This window comes from Eufriesea mexicana, unplaced genomic scaffold (genome assembly GCF_001483705.2).
Source record: "Eufriesea mexicana isolate 0111107269 unplaced genomic scaffold, ASM148370v2 scaffold1223, whole genome shotgun sequence".
NCBI lineage: Eukaryota > Metazoa > Arthropoda > Insecta > Hymenoptera > Apidae > Eufriesea > Eufriesea mexicana.
The window spans coordinates 98,708-118,651 of NW_016909336.1; the positions used below are offsets into that span (position 1 = coordinate 98,708).

General features: G+C 37.7%; 3 protein-coding genes across 4 annotated transcripts; 1 reads left to right on the plus strand and 2 right to left on the minus strand.

The window, feature by feature from the left end:
• Positions 1-3,018: 3,018 nt before the first annotated feature.
• LOC108547789 (calcium release-activated calcium channel protein 1) lies at positions 3,019-5,596 on the minus strand. 2 transcript variants are annotated; one of them, XM_017900454.1, is made up of 3 exons: positions 4,792-5,596; positions 4,296-4,689; positions 3,019-3,663 (listed from the first exon to the last, which is right to left on the minus strand). In XM_017900454.1, the coding sequence occupies exons 1-3, from the start codon at positions 4,872-4,874 to the stop codon at positions 3,172-3,174; spliced, it is 969 nt and encodes a 322-aa protein (XP_017755943.1). In that variant the 5' UTR covers positions 4,875-5,596; the 3' UTR covers positions 3,019-3,171. The 2 variants fall into 2 exon arrangements, with proteins under 2 accessions (XP_017755943.1, XP_017755942.1); XM_017900453.1 differs by having other exon boundaries at positions 4,296-5,596.
• A 2,216-nt stretch (positions 5,597-7,812) lies between these two features.
• On the plus strand, positions 7,813-9,717 carry LOC108547773 (probable basic-leucine zipper transcription factor L). Its single transcript, XM_017900428.1, has 4 exons — positions 7,813-8,408; positions 8,704-8,945; positions 9,030-9,308; positions 9,443-9,717. Exons 1-4 carry the CDS (start codon positions 8,403-8,405, stop codon positions 9,651-9,653), a joined length of 738 nt encoding a protein of 245 aa, XP_017755917.1. The 5' UTR covers positions 7,813-8,402; the 3' UTR covers positions 9,654-9,717.
• A 520-nt stretch (positions 9,718-10,237) lies between these two features.
• Positions 10,238-19,944, minus strand: LOC108547783 (fatty acid synthase). The gene is made up of 19 exons (XM_017900438.1): positions 19,524-19,944; positions 19,211-19,461; positions 18,648-18,879; positions 17,983-18,401; positions 17,565-17,858; positions 17,294-17,501; positions 17,049-17,209; positions 16,660-16,977; positions 16,030-16,535; positions 15,661-15,965; positions 15,207-15,605; positions 14,064-15,094; positions 13,747-13,988; positions 12,966-13,662; positions 12,065-12,896; positions 11,502-11,974; positions 11,149-11,403; positions 10,810-11,064; positions 10,238-10,726 (listed from the first exon to the last, which is right to left on the minus strand). Exons 1-19 carry the CDS (start codon positions 19,705-19,707, stop codon positions 10,535-10,537), a joined length of 7,254 nt encoding a protein of 2,417 aa, XP_017755927.1. The 5' UTR covers positions 19,708-19,944; the 3' UTR covers positions 10,238-10,534.

Consider the following 19,944-nt stretch of genomic DNA (forward strand, 5'->3'; position numbering starts at 1 on the left):
AATTGAAAGATAAAACAGTTCTTGAAAAGCGTATATAGAATACTGATTATTGTGAATATAACGTTGGTATTCATTTCATGTCTTAAATTTGATGTTGAGTAAATGAATGAACTATGTGTAATAGATAACGTAAACGATGCCGATTACTGTCTCACGATTTAGTAAATGCGTAAAAACGTGTTCTGAAATTCACTTAAAAAGAACGGATACATTTTTTTTTTTATTTTTTTTTTTTTTTTTTTTTTTTTTTTTTTTTTTTTTTTTTTTTTTTTTTTTTTTTTTTTTTTAGTTTTACAACGAGTTTACTATACAAATTTTTGATGTCTCAAGATACACCATTTTTTTATTCCTTCTTTTTTATATTAAGCTAATAATATGTATACATATTAATAATTTCACTATACTCTGTTATAAATGTGTGTGATATTATATGCAGAAAGGTTCTTTTTAATTTATTGTTCAATCGATATCAGACTATTTGTATGTAACATGTAGTTATGGGTAGAGTAATTTAATAATTATTCGACGGTTTTCATGAAGATCTAGTGAACGTATGTGTGTAGGTTGTGACTTTCATTTATTTGGAGTTAGCATTGAACAAAGCATTCTCTATGCAAACGTGTATATAAATTTTCGTTTTTGTAAACATAAGAAAAAATTTACAGTTCGTTATTAGGATAAACAGCAAGCATTTCTACTTGCCAAACGTCTTGTTAACTTTATAGCAAGATGAAAAATTGAAAATAATTTTTAGAAAAGTGAAAAGTGGAAGTTGTAGAACTTTATTGTCAAAAAGAAAAAAAAAAGAAATAAATAAATTGCGTACTAGCGTCTTAATTTTCAACTATCTCGTGATAAGAAAGAAGGATTTATGATTGAAAAATAGTGTTTTAACTAAGCTCTTGCTATGGATAGGCACCAGAAAGACTTTATATGTTTATTTGAAAACAAGACTGAAAGTAATATTGTACGAAAGCCAATGTATTTAGTCTCTCAAAAAGATTAATCAATCCTTTTTGTTCAATTTTTCTTCCATCAATTTATAATACAGTAGATTGATATAATACGATATAATACGATATATAATACAATATTATGCAATTTCTCATAAATAGAATAATTGCTATTCTAATATTTGTATTATTTGCTGTAGATTACAAAAAATTTATAACTCGAAATGTGTTAGTCATTTACTATTTGTTTTTATAATATTTTATTCATCACATTCTAAAGATTACAAACGAATTATATGTATATTTGAATTTTGTTCTGTGAATATATTTTATGAATAAGAATATTTTAAGGAGAACTGAATGTTTTTTAATGTAATCTGTTTTGCACCTAGAATCGTATAATATGGTATTAGGTGCGATAAATCATCGGGTACAGAAATACATCAGTTTAAAGTAATCATAACTTGTACACTTGTATATTGACTTAGAAAATAATCTCTAATCTGTAATACGGACGAAGAAAAAAAAAGAATATTATACTTGCAATCTTGTTCATTTGAAAAATTTCGATACTTTGTTTTTCTCTTAAACATTTTCGTCCTTACTTTTATAACGTTAATAGATTAATACTAAATAGTATTATACAAAAACTAATAATTCTGAATGTAAAAGGAAAAAGGAAAAAAAGATTATTTGTTTGTTATTGTTTTTTGCTTATGTTAATGACTATTAAAGAATCTAAGCTATTTATACAAATATTAATATCTCATTTATAAAAATACTCTTTTTGATACAATTTAATTAGTTTTTGTATAAAACTGATATTCTTCTTACACTTTATTCATTTACCTGTCCATAGCACAAGCAGTTTATTCTTATTCATTACTCATCTGAATAAATTCAAGAAAATAATGCTAGGACGAAACGTATAGAAAAAATACCTATTTCTCTTATAAGATATAAGGACATAAGTGACAAAGTATATTTTAACTACTTCCGTTGTAAACATAGAAAAGAAGACTTGATCATCCTTAAACAGGATGAATTTAATTGCGTTCTATTGAAATTCAGAAAGCTTAAAACTCATTTTATGGTTCATTTTTCTTTTTACTTTTTTTTAATTAATTATAATACAGGGTCAATTTTTTCATAATGTACATTTTGAGTAGTTTTATATTAAATGTACATACTACTAAATACAGGTATTAATTTCATATTGTCAATTTTGTGTTCACATTACTATCAAAGATTTGATTTATTGCATAAAATTGGTTTTGATAAATTTAGACTTAATTCAACATTTTAGTTAAAGAGAAAGAAAAAGAAATGATATATGATCAGATATATTGTGCAATAATAAAATGTGTTTCAATGCTTTCGTTATTAGGAAGATATATATATGGATTATATATTTTTCACGTAGGAAAATGATTGTATTATGTTATTGCTTTAATTACACTTCTTTCTTTAATTCGTATTGACTTTTTGTACAAACAGAATTTAATGCATAATAATGTAGAAAATATCGATCATAAGATTATAACTTAGTTTATGGTGAAAATGAAAGGTGCGTAAAATTGTATTTCCCCTTTTTTATAAATGTATGTAATGAGCCACGTTTTAATTAACGAGAGTCTTCAAGTCTGACGGATATTATTTATTTGACTAGGATAACAAGTTTCAGAATGGGAAGCATGTACATAAATAACACACTTGACTGTCCTTCAGTTTTCCCACAAACTAAGTGACGAAATGTTATATATATATTTATATATATATATATAACGAATTATATATATATATAAGATATGATGTATGAAATAAAAACCAAGGTAAATGAGAAACACATTTAAAGAAGAAATTGGGAATTAAGTCATAAATAGAATATAATTAAATGCTAAATGATATAGCTAATATACTTATAAGAGCACTTTGCTTGTACTGTTGCAATTCTCGACTTGCATGTGTACAGCTATGTACATTTTTATATATAATAAAAACACGATTGCTTTCGCGTGATCGTGTTGAATAAGTAAAGTTATTGAATAAACTTACATGTGTTCTTTTTCCATCATTTTTAACGTATGCCGTAATAACGTGTATAATTTTAAGTAATATTAATACCTCAAAGTGAAACGCAGATAAATAATATACAGTCTGGGACATATTTTAGGAGACAAGGCTAGAGCAGTTGATGAACATGGCAATCTTTATAGGATCACACGCTGCTTTGCCCCATCGTCACATTATCTAAGTTTCTCTTGATGCTCTCCAACTCGTTCATATCAGTCACCGAGGACTCGCATTTATATACCACTAATGAATGGTAAAAGTGAACGGCGAAGGCAATGAACACTATGAGAACCGGAATAACTATAATGGTACTGGCAGTGGCAGCGGTGAATGAGTAATCCCAGAATTTCACCCAACACAGTATGGCTACCTCCACTAGGAATAAAAATAATCCTAACACCGTGGAAAATGCCCAAGCCAGCTCGATGAAGCCACGCATTCTTTCATGAGGAGATTCCGTGACAAGTCGAGATATGTGAAGTTTACTGACGGCCTCAATATTGGGTAATAAATACGTGCTTATCATTAAAGCAAAGATGTGTACTGATACTAGGACGGTTGTGCAAACAGCGAACATCACAAACAGCCATTCTGGCACCGCGGTTGGCTCATTTATTTGCAGCTCAACCATGGCTACCTGGAAAGATAAAAAAACAATGAAAGACGTTCGTACAATTTAAAAAACCGCGAATAAAGGCAAGTATTTCCGAGAAATTTTGCCTTAAGCTGGTTTATACAATCTATCTATACCTTCAACGGATCTCCTTGAGGAGATCATAATCTTCTCAACGCGATCCGCAAAATGCATTGTAAAATCAATTACGTTTGCGTCAATCCGAGGTGTATTGTTAAAGAAAGTGATATTTGTCTTATATAATCATAGACGGGACTGAAGATTACACGGAATTGTCGTCCACGACTGTTTAATGATTTTCAGGAAACGTTGTGTAATCCGCCGCGGATTTTCTGATTATACAAACACACATTTTCTTGGAAAATTAACTTGCCCGAGGAATGTTCAACAACAAGCATTTCGAATTTATTACAGGCGAATTTTCTCCCCTCTCAGGATTCACTGATGAAAATGTATACGTTTGTTTTGCATCGGTATCCATTAACTGTGCCTATTGGCGATTAGATCATTAAGGCGTATGGACGCTTAAAGCGATGATCAGTCATTACTGTATAAACTACTGCCTAAGGAATTTTAACGAACGATGAAATATTATGACAAATTATCATCTCCGGCTCCAGACGAGATATACTCACCATGGCGAAACCGCTCAAGAGTTCCGAAGTTGTTGCAGTTGCTTTTAACTTGGCTCTGCTCATGTGTAGTCTTCTCCACGAAAGACCTTCGGGACCATCTTGCTCCTCCGCGTGTTGAGAGGGAGGTGTTGGAGGGACCGGTGATCCAGCACATGTACAACAGCATGTATACGGCATATTATTTACAGAAGTATGACTGTTTGAAAGTGGAAGGCTGCCCATTGATCTCATATCTAAAGCTACATAACGACTGTGCCTGTTCCTTGGCGATAGGACCAATTCGCTCTGAGCCGGGTATAAGGAGCTCTTGGAATTATAACAGGAATAACTGGACTCGCTCATTTGCGTTTGTCTCGGCAAATAAGCCAGAGAAGTCGGTCTAGTTCTCTGCATACTGTAAGACAATTGAATAAAATCAATTTGAGTCGCTTTACTTGACTTTTTCGCTATTTCTTCGTTGTTTTTGTGCGTAGGGATTACGTTACTCTTCCCATACTTGTCGTTCGTTGCTTTCCCATCCTGGATTGGATTATTGTTCCTGTTCGAAGACTCCTTCTCGGTGAGATTATTATTCGACATAATTGCTCGTTTATATTTCCCTAATCGTTTTGCCAATATCTCTTCGCAACATCTGTTACAGAGGTGACCGTTCACTATCACCTCATCGATGCACCTTCCGTCACGAAACCAAGTCAAAGAATCCTTCCACGGTTTTCACGAACATCCGACGTTATCATTGTTTCCTTTCCAATGGATTGACTCACTGTAGTGTGCATACGTTTACACAATCACCGCGCGATTATCGTATGTTTCAGTTCTTCCACTACATTCCATGACTCCTGCTTGATCACTGTCGAATTGAGCCCCTTCCTGACCAATTACGCGAATGGACCGTAAACTTACCGCTCATTGATGTCATATTATGTACCTTCACAACACTGAGCAGTTAATTACATCCGTCCCGGGCGCCGAGCGCGCACGTCTCAGGACATTACTTAGAAAGTCATTTAAGCGCGAGTGGAATGGTGCACGTTTGGTGGAGCGGGCCAGGCCAGGAGCGAGCAACCGCCAGTCTCTGTAGCCGAATACTGACCGAACCGCGCTGTTGCATCGTCGTTCAGGCACACATGACGTATTCGTTTGAATCATAACAATAGTATTAATTGCCTTGGAGCCATATCGGCTACATAATAACCGGCTACACGGCCTTAACATACGTGTGCGCGCTCTACCTGACCGCTCTTGTCTTGTACGCCTCTCCTCCCTCACGTGTCTCAGCTGAAAGATGCGACCGCGGCCAATGACGCTTGTTTTCTTGCCTCTAGAATGGAGATAAGGTAATCGTGGGGAACGTATCTGGCCAGGTATCGAGACGCCACCGGGGCAACGGTGTAATTAATTACGCTGCGAAAAGGGAAATCCCTCGAATGATTCTCATATTTTCTTCCGTTTCTTTCTGTTTTTCTTTTTTTTTTCTTTTTTTTTCTTTTTTTTTATTTTAGAAAGTTTATCTTTCCCAGTTATCGGGATGATTGCGTTTTAATTGTCTTTACCTTGACATAATTAAACAATTGTTAAGTGCCGGGTGTAAGCGAGAATAATTTACGATGTAGTGATTGCAATTAAAATATTTACATGTATCTAATCAGCATCGATATGGCGAGGTATATTTAAGATAAAACTCGTGGTGTATTCGTTTCAGGTTTACCCGAAGTTGTAAATTTTTTATGCAACGAAGAGAAGAAAAATATTTTGAGGGAATTATAAATTTACGATTGGAATCGCTTGCACGAAATGTTCTTCGTGCTTGTAAATGACTGGAGGTATTTTTTTCGCGTGCTTGTATGCAGATAAGTGGTTCGTCATGTACAAAGAAGTGAATTCACTGAAACACGACCGGGAATCGTCGTGGAAAAACCACTTTCGATCGTAACCGCATGGCGGAAGATGAGACGGGAACATCATTTACCAAAGACCGCCCATTCCACTTGAGGGAACCGCATCGTTTCGATTTACGTTGCGTTGCAAGGCTCGATGATACGATCGTCATTGAACTGTGAACAAACGACAGGCGATATTCGTCAGATTACGATACTTTAATAGCTTTTCTTGTTTCCACGTCGTGTAAGGAAAAGGTCATTTATATTGAATGGCCACTTTGCACGCTTAACAGTATTCCGCGGACACTATACATTTCTTTGTATTCTATGCAGTAATTGAACGACGATGCAAGACAGGTTTCAAGGAGCCATGCGTGAATGTGTGCCATCAGCGATTTACAGGTAAAGTTTTATCTATTCGCGACTACATTTGCATATCCAATTGTACGTTCAAAGTTAGCAAAACCCAGTCGAGCTTGGAAAAACTCATTGCATTATTTTTACGTTTATACAAGAATTTATTTTTCCGGGTTTTAACCGATTTTTTTTGTTCTTTAAATGGGTCTTTCTCTTTTCCCTTTTTTCTTGATAAGTTATACCTTAAGTTACATTTTTTTCTTGATAAGTCATATTCTTCATAAGATATTTATTTGTTGAAGAAAATAAGATTTTAGATGTTTATATTACGTTAACTGTGTTTCTAGGTAATATTGAGGTCCTGGAACTGGTGCCTAGTAAAAGGAGAATGATGGTAGAGGGAGTACTTTTTTCTTATTTCACGTACAGATCTTTCACGGCTAAACAGGTTTTAGACTACTGTCAAATTAAAATATACACTTATTTAGGATATATATATATATATAAAACATATTTTCTATATTATAAAATTATGTTCCTAGAGTTATTTGAAATATTTATACTGTCATTTTTATTATCGTAAAAATAATAATATAAAATTTTCGGCTGGTGCTGAATTTTATTTTCTATGCCTCTACTTCTTCTTTTATTTTAAAATAACGATGACAAATAATTCTAGGAAATAATGCACGTTTGAGTTGTTTATGAAGCGAAACTGTGATTGATTTGTCGAATGAAAAATTTACATAATCTTCCCCTGCTTGAGCCTATAGAACGCAATTCTTTTGCAGTTTTGTAAAATTGGTTGTATCTCTCGCGGCGCCAGTAGTGTGTATTATTGCGCAATTAAATCATGTGTTATTAGAATTCGATTATTCATATATTTTCACTCAAAATGTCATACAGTTGCCAAATTATATTTAAAATATTACAGAAGGAAATCTTAGAACGAAATTTTAGTTAGAAACTCCGCCAAAAATTTACGAAACTCTAACGTTTATACTTCGTAATATTACATGTCAAGTATTCTATAGATAAATATACTGTATAGCATTAAATATTTTTATAACGTAGATGTCATATTTATTGATTTAACTGTATTCTATAAAAAGAGAAAGAAAAAGATTTAATTATAATAAATACTTAGATGTAATAGTATCTTCTTTCAAGATTTATCGGACACGAGAATATTCCAGATATTTGTAGAAACGTGCTTCGCCGCGGCACATGCGCGCATGCGTGAACACTTCCCTATAGTGGAACTTGCAATTTTAAAGCTATAGAATCACTGTAGGTGTATGGTTAAGGAGAGTGTTATTTTCACGCGGTGTAGTTAATCTTGTGGCTTGTATATGCTTACGATCCTAGTGACGTCTACGCGTTTTCACTAGATGAAAATACGATCACGCGGATTATTTATCGAAGACTATTCGCTGGAGCTATCATACGTATGACCATCTGATTTATTGTGACACTTAGAGACGAAAACAAACAATTGGGTCTACACGATCTTTCTCGAACGTGTATTATAGAGCAAGACTCACAGATAAATATATCGTCACAAGTAACATCATAAACTTTTTTCGCTCGGTTTTCTATACATTTATATATCTTTATATAACGAATCTCGTTTTTCTGATCAAGCCATGAGTGAATAATAGAGGTTAGCGTCTGGCAAATAGTTCAAGGATTCTTATTGTACGACGAAGTGTCTCGAAACGTGTTATCATACACCTTTTTCCCCGAGACTAGTGCCAAAAACGTATGTTACACAACGTGAATGCTTTTGTGAAATTCTTCGAAATTGTTGTTTGTTGCAACGCATATTCGAAGATTCAAGCACGTTCTCTCCAGATCTCAGTGGTTCTAAATGACAGTAAGCAATTACTATCTATAAATTTTTGATACTAATTTGGAAGAGTTAAAATAAAATACTGTAAAAAGCATACTGCTTTTTTTATTTAAAATTTCGTTAAATTTTGTTAGAATGCTCTAAACAATTACTTGTTACAGTTATTGTTATTTAGATAAAGAATAAAATTGAATATGGATAGAATCATATTATACCTTCTTAAGTGCATACTGTTGTACTTGAGATTGTTTATCAATTGCTACTTCAAAATATGGCAATATGATCTATGCAATATCAAACCTATTCTTCTTTGGTACAGAATGCAATGGGAGGAGCAAATCTTCATACACCCCCATCCATATTTCAACATATGATGGGTCAACAAAGTACTTCACAACAATCAACGACATGGATGCATATGCCACAAGTGCCGCCAATGTCAATACCATGGAGTGTGCCTTCTCTCCAACAACCAGAATTAGTCAGATTTACTGGTGGACCAAGTTACGAACCAATACTCCATCAAAAGAGAAAACTTGAGGCTTATGATCTACTAGATATGTGAGTAATTCAATTTGTAGTGTAACGAATGAAAAATTTTCATTTTTTTAATACAATGTTAATAATATAGTTATGATCTTATAGAAGGCAAACAAAACAATTCATAACAGAAGAAAAAATGGCTGCATATTTTAAAGATTTGCATATTAGTTCCAATTATCAGCAACATTCTGCTGTACCATCAACTTCAACAGCTGATGCACCATCACTTTCTTCTATGGAATTAAATATGGAATTAGACATAGATGCAGCTAATGTAGCAGATTCAGATCAAGTAAAAACAGGACCTAGATTAATACTTTCAGAAGAACTGAAAAGACTCCAAAAGGAACCTATTCTTCCAAATTCTTTATTATCCAAATTGTGAGTATAAATATTTCTTTAATGCATAATTTATACTGTAGTGTTAAATTAAATATATATTTTTTATATTTGCTTTATTATAATACAAATTTTCCCAGTAGAGAAGATAAAGCTTTATAGATTTTCCCTTTCAGGGAGAGGCCTTCCATGGCATTAGTCCTTTGGGAACCACCGAGTAGACATCTTCGTATGTTAGCAAGTAGAGATACACCAACTCCAATTCCTAGTACGTCTGACGATAACAATAATAACAACAACAATAACAATAATAATAATGGAACTATTTCTGATTTGAATCAAACGTTATCGCGTAATACACCAGTTTTTGAGCCAATGGAATTATGAAGGTAATTAATTGGGAAATTGCGTTTAAAATATGTAAATTAGAGCAAAGAAAAATGTTAAACCTTATTTTTTTTATCTGATACCATTGTGATTGAATAAGGTTGAATAAGGTAAATGGACATGAAACCCTTCAATTAAGTAAAGATACTCTCTATCAATTAGTTAATTATTTGGTTAAGTTATACTATACTGTAATATTATTTAAGATGTATTTAGTAACCATTATAGGAAAAAAAAAAAAAAAAAAAAACAAAGAAAAGTAATACAATCAAGTTCCTTTGTGTGTAACATCTAATTAAAAAAAAAAGAAACAAAAATATACTTTAGTAAATACATCCATGGGTTTAATGTTGAACTCGGTTTTACTGTAATTATTATTAATTAATTGTACGATTATTAGCCTTACGTTCTCACTTGTATTTTTACGTGTGTATGGCATGATCTGTTTTGTTTAATTATGATTAAAATTATATTGCGATAATTATTTAATATATATTAAGGAGAAAGAAAGTAAAAAAAAAAAAAAAAAGGAATAAAAACGATGAAATTTGTAGGAATGGGGATAAAGCGAAAAAAAAAAATTATTCGTTATAAAGTAACTTTATTTCTACACTATGATGCATATGTATACAATGTAATGTTAAGGCCGTTGTATGAAGTACAATTCAATTTATTGTGTGAATGGCACGTTGATTATTTGTCATATGAGTGAATTCAATGTCTTTGTGGATGTATGATGATTTTGCATAAAAATATGACAACATTTCATTAATATTGAGTTTTTCATTTATTTATTATGAATGAAAAATACATATAAAAATGATAAGTATCGCTAAAGAATGGAACATCCCTGTATTATCACGGTGAATGTTTACTTTTTTTTACGATAAACCCATGAAATTTTCGCCTTGTCCACGCAGTTCCATATCGGCGCTTACAAGAGTTAGAGACTCCTTAAAGGTTTTTTCATCCTCCAAGGGTTCGCCATTAATAGCCGCCGCAATCTTGTCATTATCCAACATGCTAGCGTGATTTCCTTCGATTTTATGTATTGTCACCTTTCCATGAGTTAACTAATCGAGAAAGGTGATTTCATTTCAGCGATACATGAATTAGTTTACCAATATGAATTAATATAAATGTACAAGTATGTTACCTTCTCCAAACCATAACCTTCATCCGGAAGTTGTACGGCTGGTACTTCTGGTATCAATAATGTAATTGGCGTTCTGAGGGGTGGTCTGGAAGAGGGATCGTACTTATCTAACACTGAAAGGCGGTTATAAATAAATGATACGATGGCCTTTTGAGCTTGCGGCGAGTAGATTTTACGAACTTCATCGGTCGTGTGTTTAAATATTGTGTCCAATTTTTCCTCCCAATTCTTACACTTGGCCAAATCTAATTTGCACTATAAAAAGAAATTAGTACAAGTTAGTTATAGAATCTCGTGTAACGAATATAATCATTGAACAGTATTGAAAGAATAATTTACCTCAGCGAGGGTGGGTGTGTTGGTGACACTTAATATGTCGGTTAAACATGTATTTTCGTATTCATCTTCTGAAGTCGATGCGAAATGTTCGGATTTTATTGTTTTCATATAATTGGGAGATCCGTCTATTAATATGAGATTACCGATTAGAATATGAGGTTCCAATCTCCTTGCTAATTCTATGCCTATCAGCGATCCATATGAATATGCAACGATCGTGAAATCTCTGCGATCTTTGCACTTTGCTAAAACATGCTGAAAGAGAAGGAAAACAAATTGCATTTTTTTTACTTTGAAATCTCTATTTTTTTTTCATAATTATTAAAACAAATCTTGATCAAATAGGTACGTACAGGCAGAAGTCGTTCAGCCATCTCCTCTATGGAATGATCCGTGTCGTATATCCCTAATTGCAAACATGTTGCAGGTAATTTTAATTTCGATGCTAAGCTAGTAAAAATCTCAGCAGAGCCCTCGATACCCGGTATAAGGAATATTTCGTTCTTCTTTTCGCCACATTTAACAGGAAGTTTAATGCAATACTGTTCACTTAGTATCGAAACGTTCATAGTTTTCATCAGTAACCTCATGCCAGTTAAGTGTTCCGCCTTGGTTACTGTTTTCTTAACTTGCTTTATTTGTTTCTTTGTATCTTTCGCTGACATTTCCACAAGTTTAGCTATGTTTAGGACTCTGATATCCTGTGGAGTCAGGAACACTTCAAAGTCTCTTTCCAGAGTTTGCTTTATCTCTACAGCCATCATAGAGTCCATGCCTAGCTCAGCCAAGGAAGAATTCTGACTGACAGTCTTCAAGTCTTTTATGTCTGAAAGAAAATCACACATCGAGAGTCTTAAACATTGGCAATGCTTTTGTCTAACTGAAGTCATGCAAAGAATACCTGAAAAGTACTCACTCATAATATGCATCACTGCTTCGAGCACATTGCTAGCTTCACTGGCGCTGGGACGTTTCTCAGCCACCACCATACTAGCTACAATTGGTCTGCTCTGACACAGGAATTTGTCCAGTTCGTCCAAACACGAGAAAATCCTCTGGGGCAAGGTTCCTCCGATCACCAGCTGCTGCTTGTTCTCCAACATCTCAGCAGCAAGACCAACATCTCCCACGGCACCCCATTGAATGGCCATGGCAGGGAGACCTTCCTCTACTCTTTTTTCACAGATCCTCTCCAACACTGCGTTCCCCATACCATAGTTAGTTTGACCAGGAGTTCCTCTTCCACACGACAGAGAAGAAAATACCACAAAGTGACGAAGATTTGGACAAATCTTCCTAGAGACCTCGTCCAGCTTTTTGGTGATCTTAGCCTTGGGTTTCATGCTCTCTTGGAATGATTCCACGGTTTGGTTCACCATCAAGCAATCTTTTAACAGTGCTGCTAGGTTGAAGATACCATCCACGGATGCTTGTTTCTCTGCGGATCTCAGGATAAACTCGCAGTCTTCTGTCTTTGAGGTATCTACTCCAGAAATTATCAAAACCTTCACTCCATAGGATTTCCATATCTCTGTCCTCAGCTTCTGATAACCGTGCTTGATTCCGTTTCGGGAGACTATCACTAGGTTTTTGGCGCCACGCAGGATCAACCAATCCGCAAGCTCTAAACCTAATCCTCCTAGACCACCTACTAGTACGTAGCTCTTGTTACTTATAGCATTGAAACGAGGGTAACCAAGAATCGGTGCATTCAGAGGCGCGTTCTCATCTGCTATTTTAATCAGTATCTGTGAACAATTAGGCAATATTTACCTCCGAGATATCTATCGAAGGGAACGAATGAAAACGGTATTTACCTTTCCAATGTGTTTTCCACCCGCCATATACCTGAAAGCTTCTTCTAGTTGGTTTTTCTCGAAGCATTTTCTGATCAGGGGCTTAACAGTTTTCTTTTTCAGTTGGGCAAGGAGGAAGTGATATACCTCGTCCTGTACGTCGGGATGCAGACCGTTGATCATGCCGTCAAGCATGATGCCGTGGAAACTGATCTCTTTCAAGAACACCTCCATCCCCAGTTGGTTGTTGACGGACAAGTCGAATTTACCAATTTCTAAGAAACGTCCACGGTAACCCAAGCAACGTATCGATGCCTGCAGCTTGTCCTCGGACAGGGAATTTAGAACTATGTTCACTCCTTCTCCATGAGTTTGTTTCATCACCATCTGCTCGAAGCTGGTATCTCGAGAGTTTCCAATGTGATCGTCGTCTATACTAGGGAAGGTTTCCTTGATGTATTTACGTTTCTCAGCTGTGCCTACAGTGGTGAACACCTCACAGCCTTCGCCGAGAGCCACGGTGATGGCGGCTTGGCCCACAGCGCCGCTTCCACCATGGATCAACACCTTCTCGCCCTTCTTCAATTTTCCAAAGTAGAAGAACGCGTAGAAGACGGTGAAGTAGGCAGACGGAACGGTTGCTGCGTCTTCCAAGGACCACGCGTCTGGCACGGGCCAGATGTTTAGTTTATGGGGCTTGACTAGATTCGATATGGCCCTGAAGATGTAATTAATCTATCAAATTAGCAGGAGACCTATATTACAGACGTGTAAAGTCGTAGTACTTAGAGTCTTTGCTTACTTGTTATCAGTGAATCCCATTACACGTCGTCCATTGGCGTCGATCCCACTGAACTCGAAGCCAATCAGACAATCTCTCATTTCTCTCTTCGCCGCTATGGCTTCTGGCATTAATTTTCCAGTGGCCAACATTATGTCTCTGAAGTTTAGAGAAGAGTACACCACTTTGATGAGGTCACCGTCGTTTACGTCCGGTTTCATGGAACCCTCCATCCATCTGATGGAACTCAAGTCTCCTCTTACCTGTTAAACGATCATTAGAAGTTCTAGGAACTTATTGTAATCTCTCTCTCAAAGTGGTAATTATTATCTACATACTTTTAAGTTTGCGTAAGCATGTGGAATTGGAACTGGTGTCAATTCCGGGTAAGGTACGTGTCTATAAGTTCCCCAGACTCTACCTGGTCTCAGGACATTGTAACCAATGTCTATGTCGAGCTGTTTGGAGTAGAATGGATCGGTTAGAGAAAACTTGGGAGCATCCCTGTCTTGGATTATCATTGTCTTCACGATTTTTCCATTAGGTTCTCTTCTCAAGCACTTCACCAAACCCAGCACGCCATTTTCCAAGTCTCCCTCTGCGACTAGTACTAATCTTACTGTCTCAGAATTGTTTTTATCTTTCTCCTCGTTCAGAACTTCCTTCACTTTCTCCAGCCAACTGAACTCGTCGTTGTTCACGTACACAACCTCTGTCTTCTGAGGAGGCTTCTCCACTTTCTTCAAGAGCAACAAAGTCTGATCCTTGTAGCTCTTCTCCAGCACAACGTTCAGATCGCAGGCTTGCAGATAGGCGATCGTGTCTTTATTCACGATACTCTCTCGGAGTAGGATAAATCCATTGTCCTCAGTTGCTAGCAGAAGCTGTTCCAGGATGTCTCGTCTTTTGCTGGACAGGATGTCGTGAGCAGCTGCCATAAAGACATTGCCATCTTCTGGTAGTTTATTTGTTTCTATTCTTGTCACGGTTTCAGGAAGTGACAATTTCTCGCATCGTTCTGATTCTGCGGCTATCATCAAATTAGGTCGAATCATAGGTAAATCGCTCAATACCTTCATGAAGATAGGAACGAGGGTTTCTTCTATCGGTACTTTGTTATCCTGGTGAATCAGTTCGAGGATTCGTGGGGTGCTTATAATGTGACACTCTAGAGCAAGATGGGTAGAAAGTATGATCATTTCTTCCAGCGATGCTTGGGCTTTGTCACGATGGGGTACGAATTTGTATTCTTCTAAGATAGGAACAGACATCAGCTTTCGACGTTGAATGGCGTTGGCCTTTATTCCACGAATTTCGATTCCTCCTGCCACTATGGCGTCGTAATCGTTGTACACGTAGACTGGGATCTCTGTGGAGTAAGGTTTCATTGTGTTATTTAACATCTTTAAATTATGTAAGTATTACTATATTTACTGTATTTTATTATAATATATTTTCAAATTTCTACAGATAACACGTACCATTCTCTGTTTCTGTAAGGTACCGAATCATGTCATTGTGTATCTTCACGTCGATCACCATCTTCCGAATCGCTGTTGGTACATACAACGCCCTGGTATCAAGGTTCAGTATCTTCATCTGTAACATACTGTCCATAAACGCTGGCCAGTTCTTTAACCAAGCGATGTGACCTCGGGTTCCCTTGATCGACGCGCTCTTCAGCCCACGGAACAACCCAGTGTACTCGTAACCACGAAGTTTCAACTCCTTATATATATCTTTGTTGGTAAGTACTTCCTCGTCGTCGATTTCTGGCAGAAATCTGGCTGGAATCATGTCTTGCGCGGGATTCGGTTGCACGCGAATCATTCCGGTCACCACTGTCGTGGAACCCTCTGATATCTCGAATTTTCCAGATCCTGAAAACGTATCGAGTCGTGAGCAACGTCTCGCAAACCGATTGATGCGATGTACCTCTGTGCACCATGACTGTCAACATAACGGAACCGGATGAAGGAACAGTCGTCGCTCGTTCGAATTTGATATCTTCAAAAACCACCGACAGCTCGTCGTACAGCTTCCCCTGCAACGAGCTGACTGTCTCCCAGACCATAATCAGGTAACCCGTAGCCGGGACCAGGTTTCTTCCGTCGATCACGTGATGTACCATGTACTCGTAGTTCTCGTCTTTGAGAGCCACCTCGATTGCTCGTTCTGAAGTGGTAATCTTCTGACGTTGCGTGTAGACTGGCACGTACCATTCCTCGGAGTGTTCCCATCTGAAATTTCACGAGTCTCCGATGAAGCACTGATTCTTCCAAGGTTTCATCGTGGGATACTCACTTGATGTAGGGAGAAATCATCGGGGTACCACGGCTAACAGGAAACTCTACAGGTGGGTAGATGTTCGCCAGTTGCGGCTGAAGACCAGCATTGTACAACTTTCCAAGTGCTTGCAGGAAATACTCGGCGTTATCTTTGTGGCCTCTTCGAGTCAGTGGAATGTTTACCACATTCTGATCCAGGGACCTCTTCAAGATCGCCTGCAGGAGACCGTGTGGCGCAATTTCTATGGTTACAGCATTGTCCGGAATTAGCGTGGCCGTCTCCGCGAACAGGACAGAGTTCAACAGGTTGTTGGTGTGGTATTCGGCGGAAGAATATTTGGCAGCCTCTGTGTACCACTGGTTGCGAGGTACCGAAGTGCTCACCCATTTGGAGCTTCTTAGTTTTGGCTCAGGGATCACTTTCTTCAAGTATGCCAATAATTTAGGTCCTGCTTCCGCGATGTAGCGACTGTGGTACGCGATGTTGCTGCACGGCACTTCCTTTGCGAAGATCTTGTTGGCCTAAATTTGTCGGAAAATCGTCAGTAAGTTTTGGAGAATAAAAGTGAATCCATTCCGATAAGAAACGATTCACTTTGCGAAGATTGAAACCATTAAATTGCTACTTTTATTATTCAGGACGAACCTGCAGCTTGGCAACGAATTCCTTCATGGACTCAGCCGGACCACTTATGGTGGAGCTGTCGGGACCATTGTGGCAGGCCACTTCGATGTCTGGTGGGCACAAGATTTTGACATCCTCGTATCCAAGGCCAACTGCAGCCATGGATCCTCGAATCATCTTAGTCTCGATCGATGCCAGACCTCTGGAATAGGCTGCAAGTACCATTTGTTCGGCCGTGAAGCAACCATCGGCATAGGCACAGCCGAGTTCTCCGACAGAGTGGCCGATTATGTTATCCGGCTCGATACCCACGGATGTTAATAGATCAACGAGACCAACCTGAACAAGCATCCCTTGTTACCTCGTATAATTAATAGTAGCTATTTGTTGAGAACTTAGAGTCATTGTACCTGAATGGCAGCAATGCCCACGAAAGAGTTCAGAATGTTATCGAAAGTCTTCTTATTCTTGCTAGTGATGATGTCAATGATATTTATACCGTATGGTTTCAGGACGGCGTCGCATTTCTGGATGGCCTTGACGAAGATAGGGAACTTCATCAATGCTTCACCTGTTGGATTCCGAGATAAGCTTAGGATTAATCGAATCATCTACTTGAAGATGAGATATTTGGATATTGAAGTTCTATATGTACCCATGCCAGTCCACTGGGATCCCATTCCGGAGAATACGAACCAAATGGGCTTCTTAAATCCGGAGTACTCTTGAATCTCTCTCGGTGGTTTCTCTGATGTCTTACACCCAACCACCGTATACCCCCTGAACAAATGACCAATTATATTTTCTGCGTGAATGTTGTGCAATAATCCAATGTACTCTACGTCCACCGGCGTACTTTCGACCTGCCAAGATAAATAGTAATTTATTTATACAATTTTACACCATCTCATAGACGATTTACTCACGTGATTGAGAAGTGTCTCTACAGCTTCCTGCGTGCGACCAGATATCGCTACCAGTCTAGGTAAATCGTCAGAAGGCGCGCCATTGTTCACTTTCTCTTTCGTTAGAGATTTTAACAAGACGTGGGCATTGGCACCGCCAAAACCAAAGGAGTTTATCCCTACGTAACCTCCGTCCCACGGGGTTGGTTCCGTTACCACTTCAACCCTCCCTTCCTCGAAGCATTTCATACCTTTCATGGGACTTTGGAAGTTCAAATTTGGCGGAATCAAGCCGCTTTCCATTGCGATGATGACCTTTAAATTTATTCGTAAGCTCTCTATAGATCTCTAAATTTTCATTCTATTATTCTAAACCAATTCGTAAGCAATTCGTAACCAAGTTTTAAAACTATTTTGATATATTCAGGTGTCACCATACCTTAGCCACTGAACAGAGACCACTGGCGGGCTCGGTGTGGCCCAAGTTGGACTTAATCGAACCGATTTTAAGAGGAGTGGTTCTACTCTGACAGAAGACTTTATCGATAGCGTTCAGTTCCTCGGGGTCTCCAACGCTAGTTCCGGTACCATGAGCCTCCAAGAAGGCCAGGTCGTTAGGAGATACGTTGCACTCGTTGTAGAAGTCTGTCAGAAGCATCTTCTGTATTTCACTGGCCGGGAATGTGATACCCTGTTCCTTGTAACCATCGCAATTGCTTTTCGTGTAGACGATCTGTGCATAGACTCTCTTCGCATTCTTCGCCTTCTGCAGCAAGATCACGCTGATGGCCTCGCTGCGGACGTAGCCATTTGCTCTCGCATCGAAGGACTTGCATCGACAGTCAGGAGACAATACTCCTGATATCACATATCGAATCGTTAAAATCAATGGAAATGGATAATGAACCTGAAGCTTCATTCATGCGAGTCTAACCACGGAGCATATTTAAATTGCCGTTACACGAGTTGGAAAGATAACGAGATACAATGGAGCAATAATTGCTTACCATGGCTGATTACGATTCACTCGATCAAGGCAATCGAGTTTTTTAAGAGGATTTATGTAAGAGATTTGTGAATTTGATATAGATTATCGTGTTTTACCAAGGCGAGCGAATTGGAGAGATACATAGGGATGGAGGCAGAGGTTCGAGCCACCGACAATCACTGTATCGCATACTCCAGTACGAATCATTTTGTAAGCTTGATCTAACGCGATTAAGCTAGAACTGCAAGCAGTGTCTATCGCGTAAGATGGACCGTGGAGACCTAGAAAATAGGAGATCCTGTTGGCCAGCATGGCTCTGCTACATCCGGTGATGCCGAAACCGTTTGCCTAAAATACGTTTCAAATAGAAATATACTTTTAATGAAAAAGGTTCAAGGCTTCGATGAGTTATCAGGGGCTTCACACATTGGCGACTGGTAACGAGAATTCTCACGTTGAGATACGTGCATTATTCCTCAACTACTTTCCCAATATTGGTACCTGTAATTTCTGCAACGTATCATTACACGAAGGAAGCTGCTTCGTAAAATATACTACGTTCGTAACATCTGTTATGACAATTAAATGATAATAATAATTATAATAAAAATAAAATTTTAGCAAAGCTTTAGCAGTCGCCATTGTGTCATGAGCCAATATATTAAAAATTGAAATTTACTTGTAGCTTTTCATAGAACCAGGTCTTCTCCGACTCGCTAATGCAAGATCCTATGACAACTGCGGTATTGGACCCTCTGAGCTGTCTAGGGTTCAACCCCGCGTCAACAATGGCTTCGTACGCGGTCTCTAGCAACATCCGGCACATAGGATCCAGCGTGTGAGCTTGCTTGTAATGGACCCCGAAAAATATCGCGTCGAACTTGGACAAGCCGCTCACTTTGCCACCGTCTTTCGGAATTTCCGCGTGATCTGTCCGAATTTAACTAAGTTTCATCGCTATTCCATGTGATGCTAACTTAAATCTTAGTTACCTTGCCGCCATCTCGAATAGTTCTCCGTGATTAGGTCCACCTTGTTCATTAACTTTTCCTTCAGCTCTAGCACATTCTTACTATCCGGGAACTTGCCAGAGATCCCAGTAATCACCACTTCCTCTCCAGGCTCCGTCACAGCGTAATTCACCTTCATCAGGTCCACAGGTACGTGGCGAGACATCCTTGCTCCCCCTTTCGAAGTTTACCGTATTAATTTGTATATTCTCGATCGTTCGATTATTTACCTCGGCAAAAATAATCGGGCATATATTAAAGAAGAAATGATTTCAGAACGGAGCAAGTTTACTTCGGCTCAGTGTCTCTTCGAGCAATTAATTTGTAACAGAACGAGTAATACCGAGACCATTGATGCGATTGAAGACCGGAGAAACAAAGAAGGGCTTCTTATAACAATGAT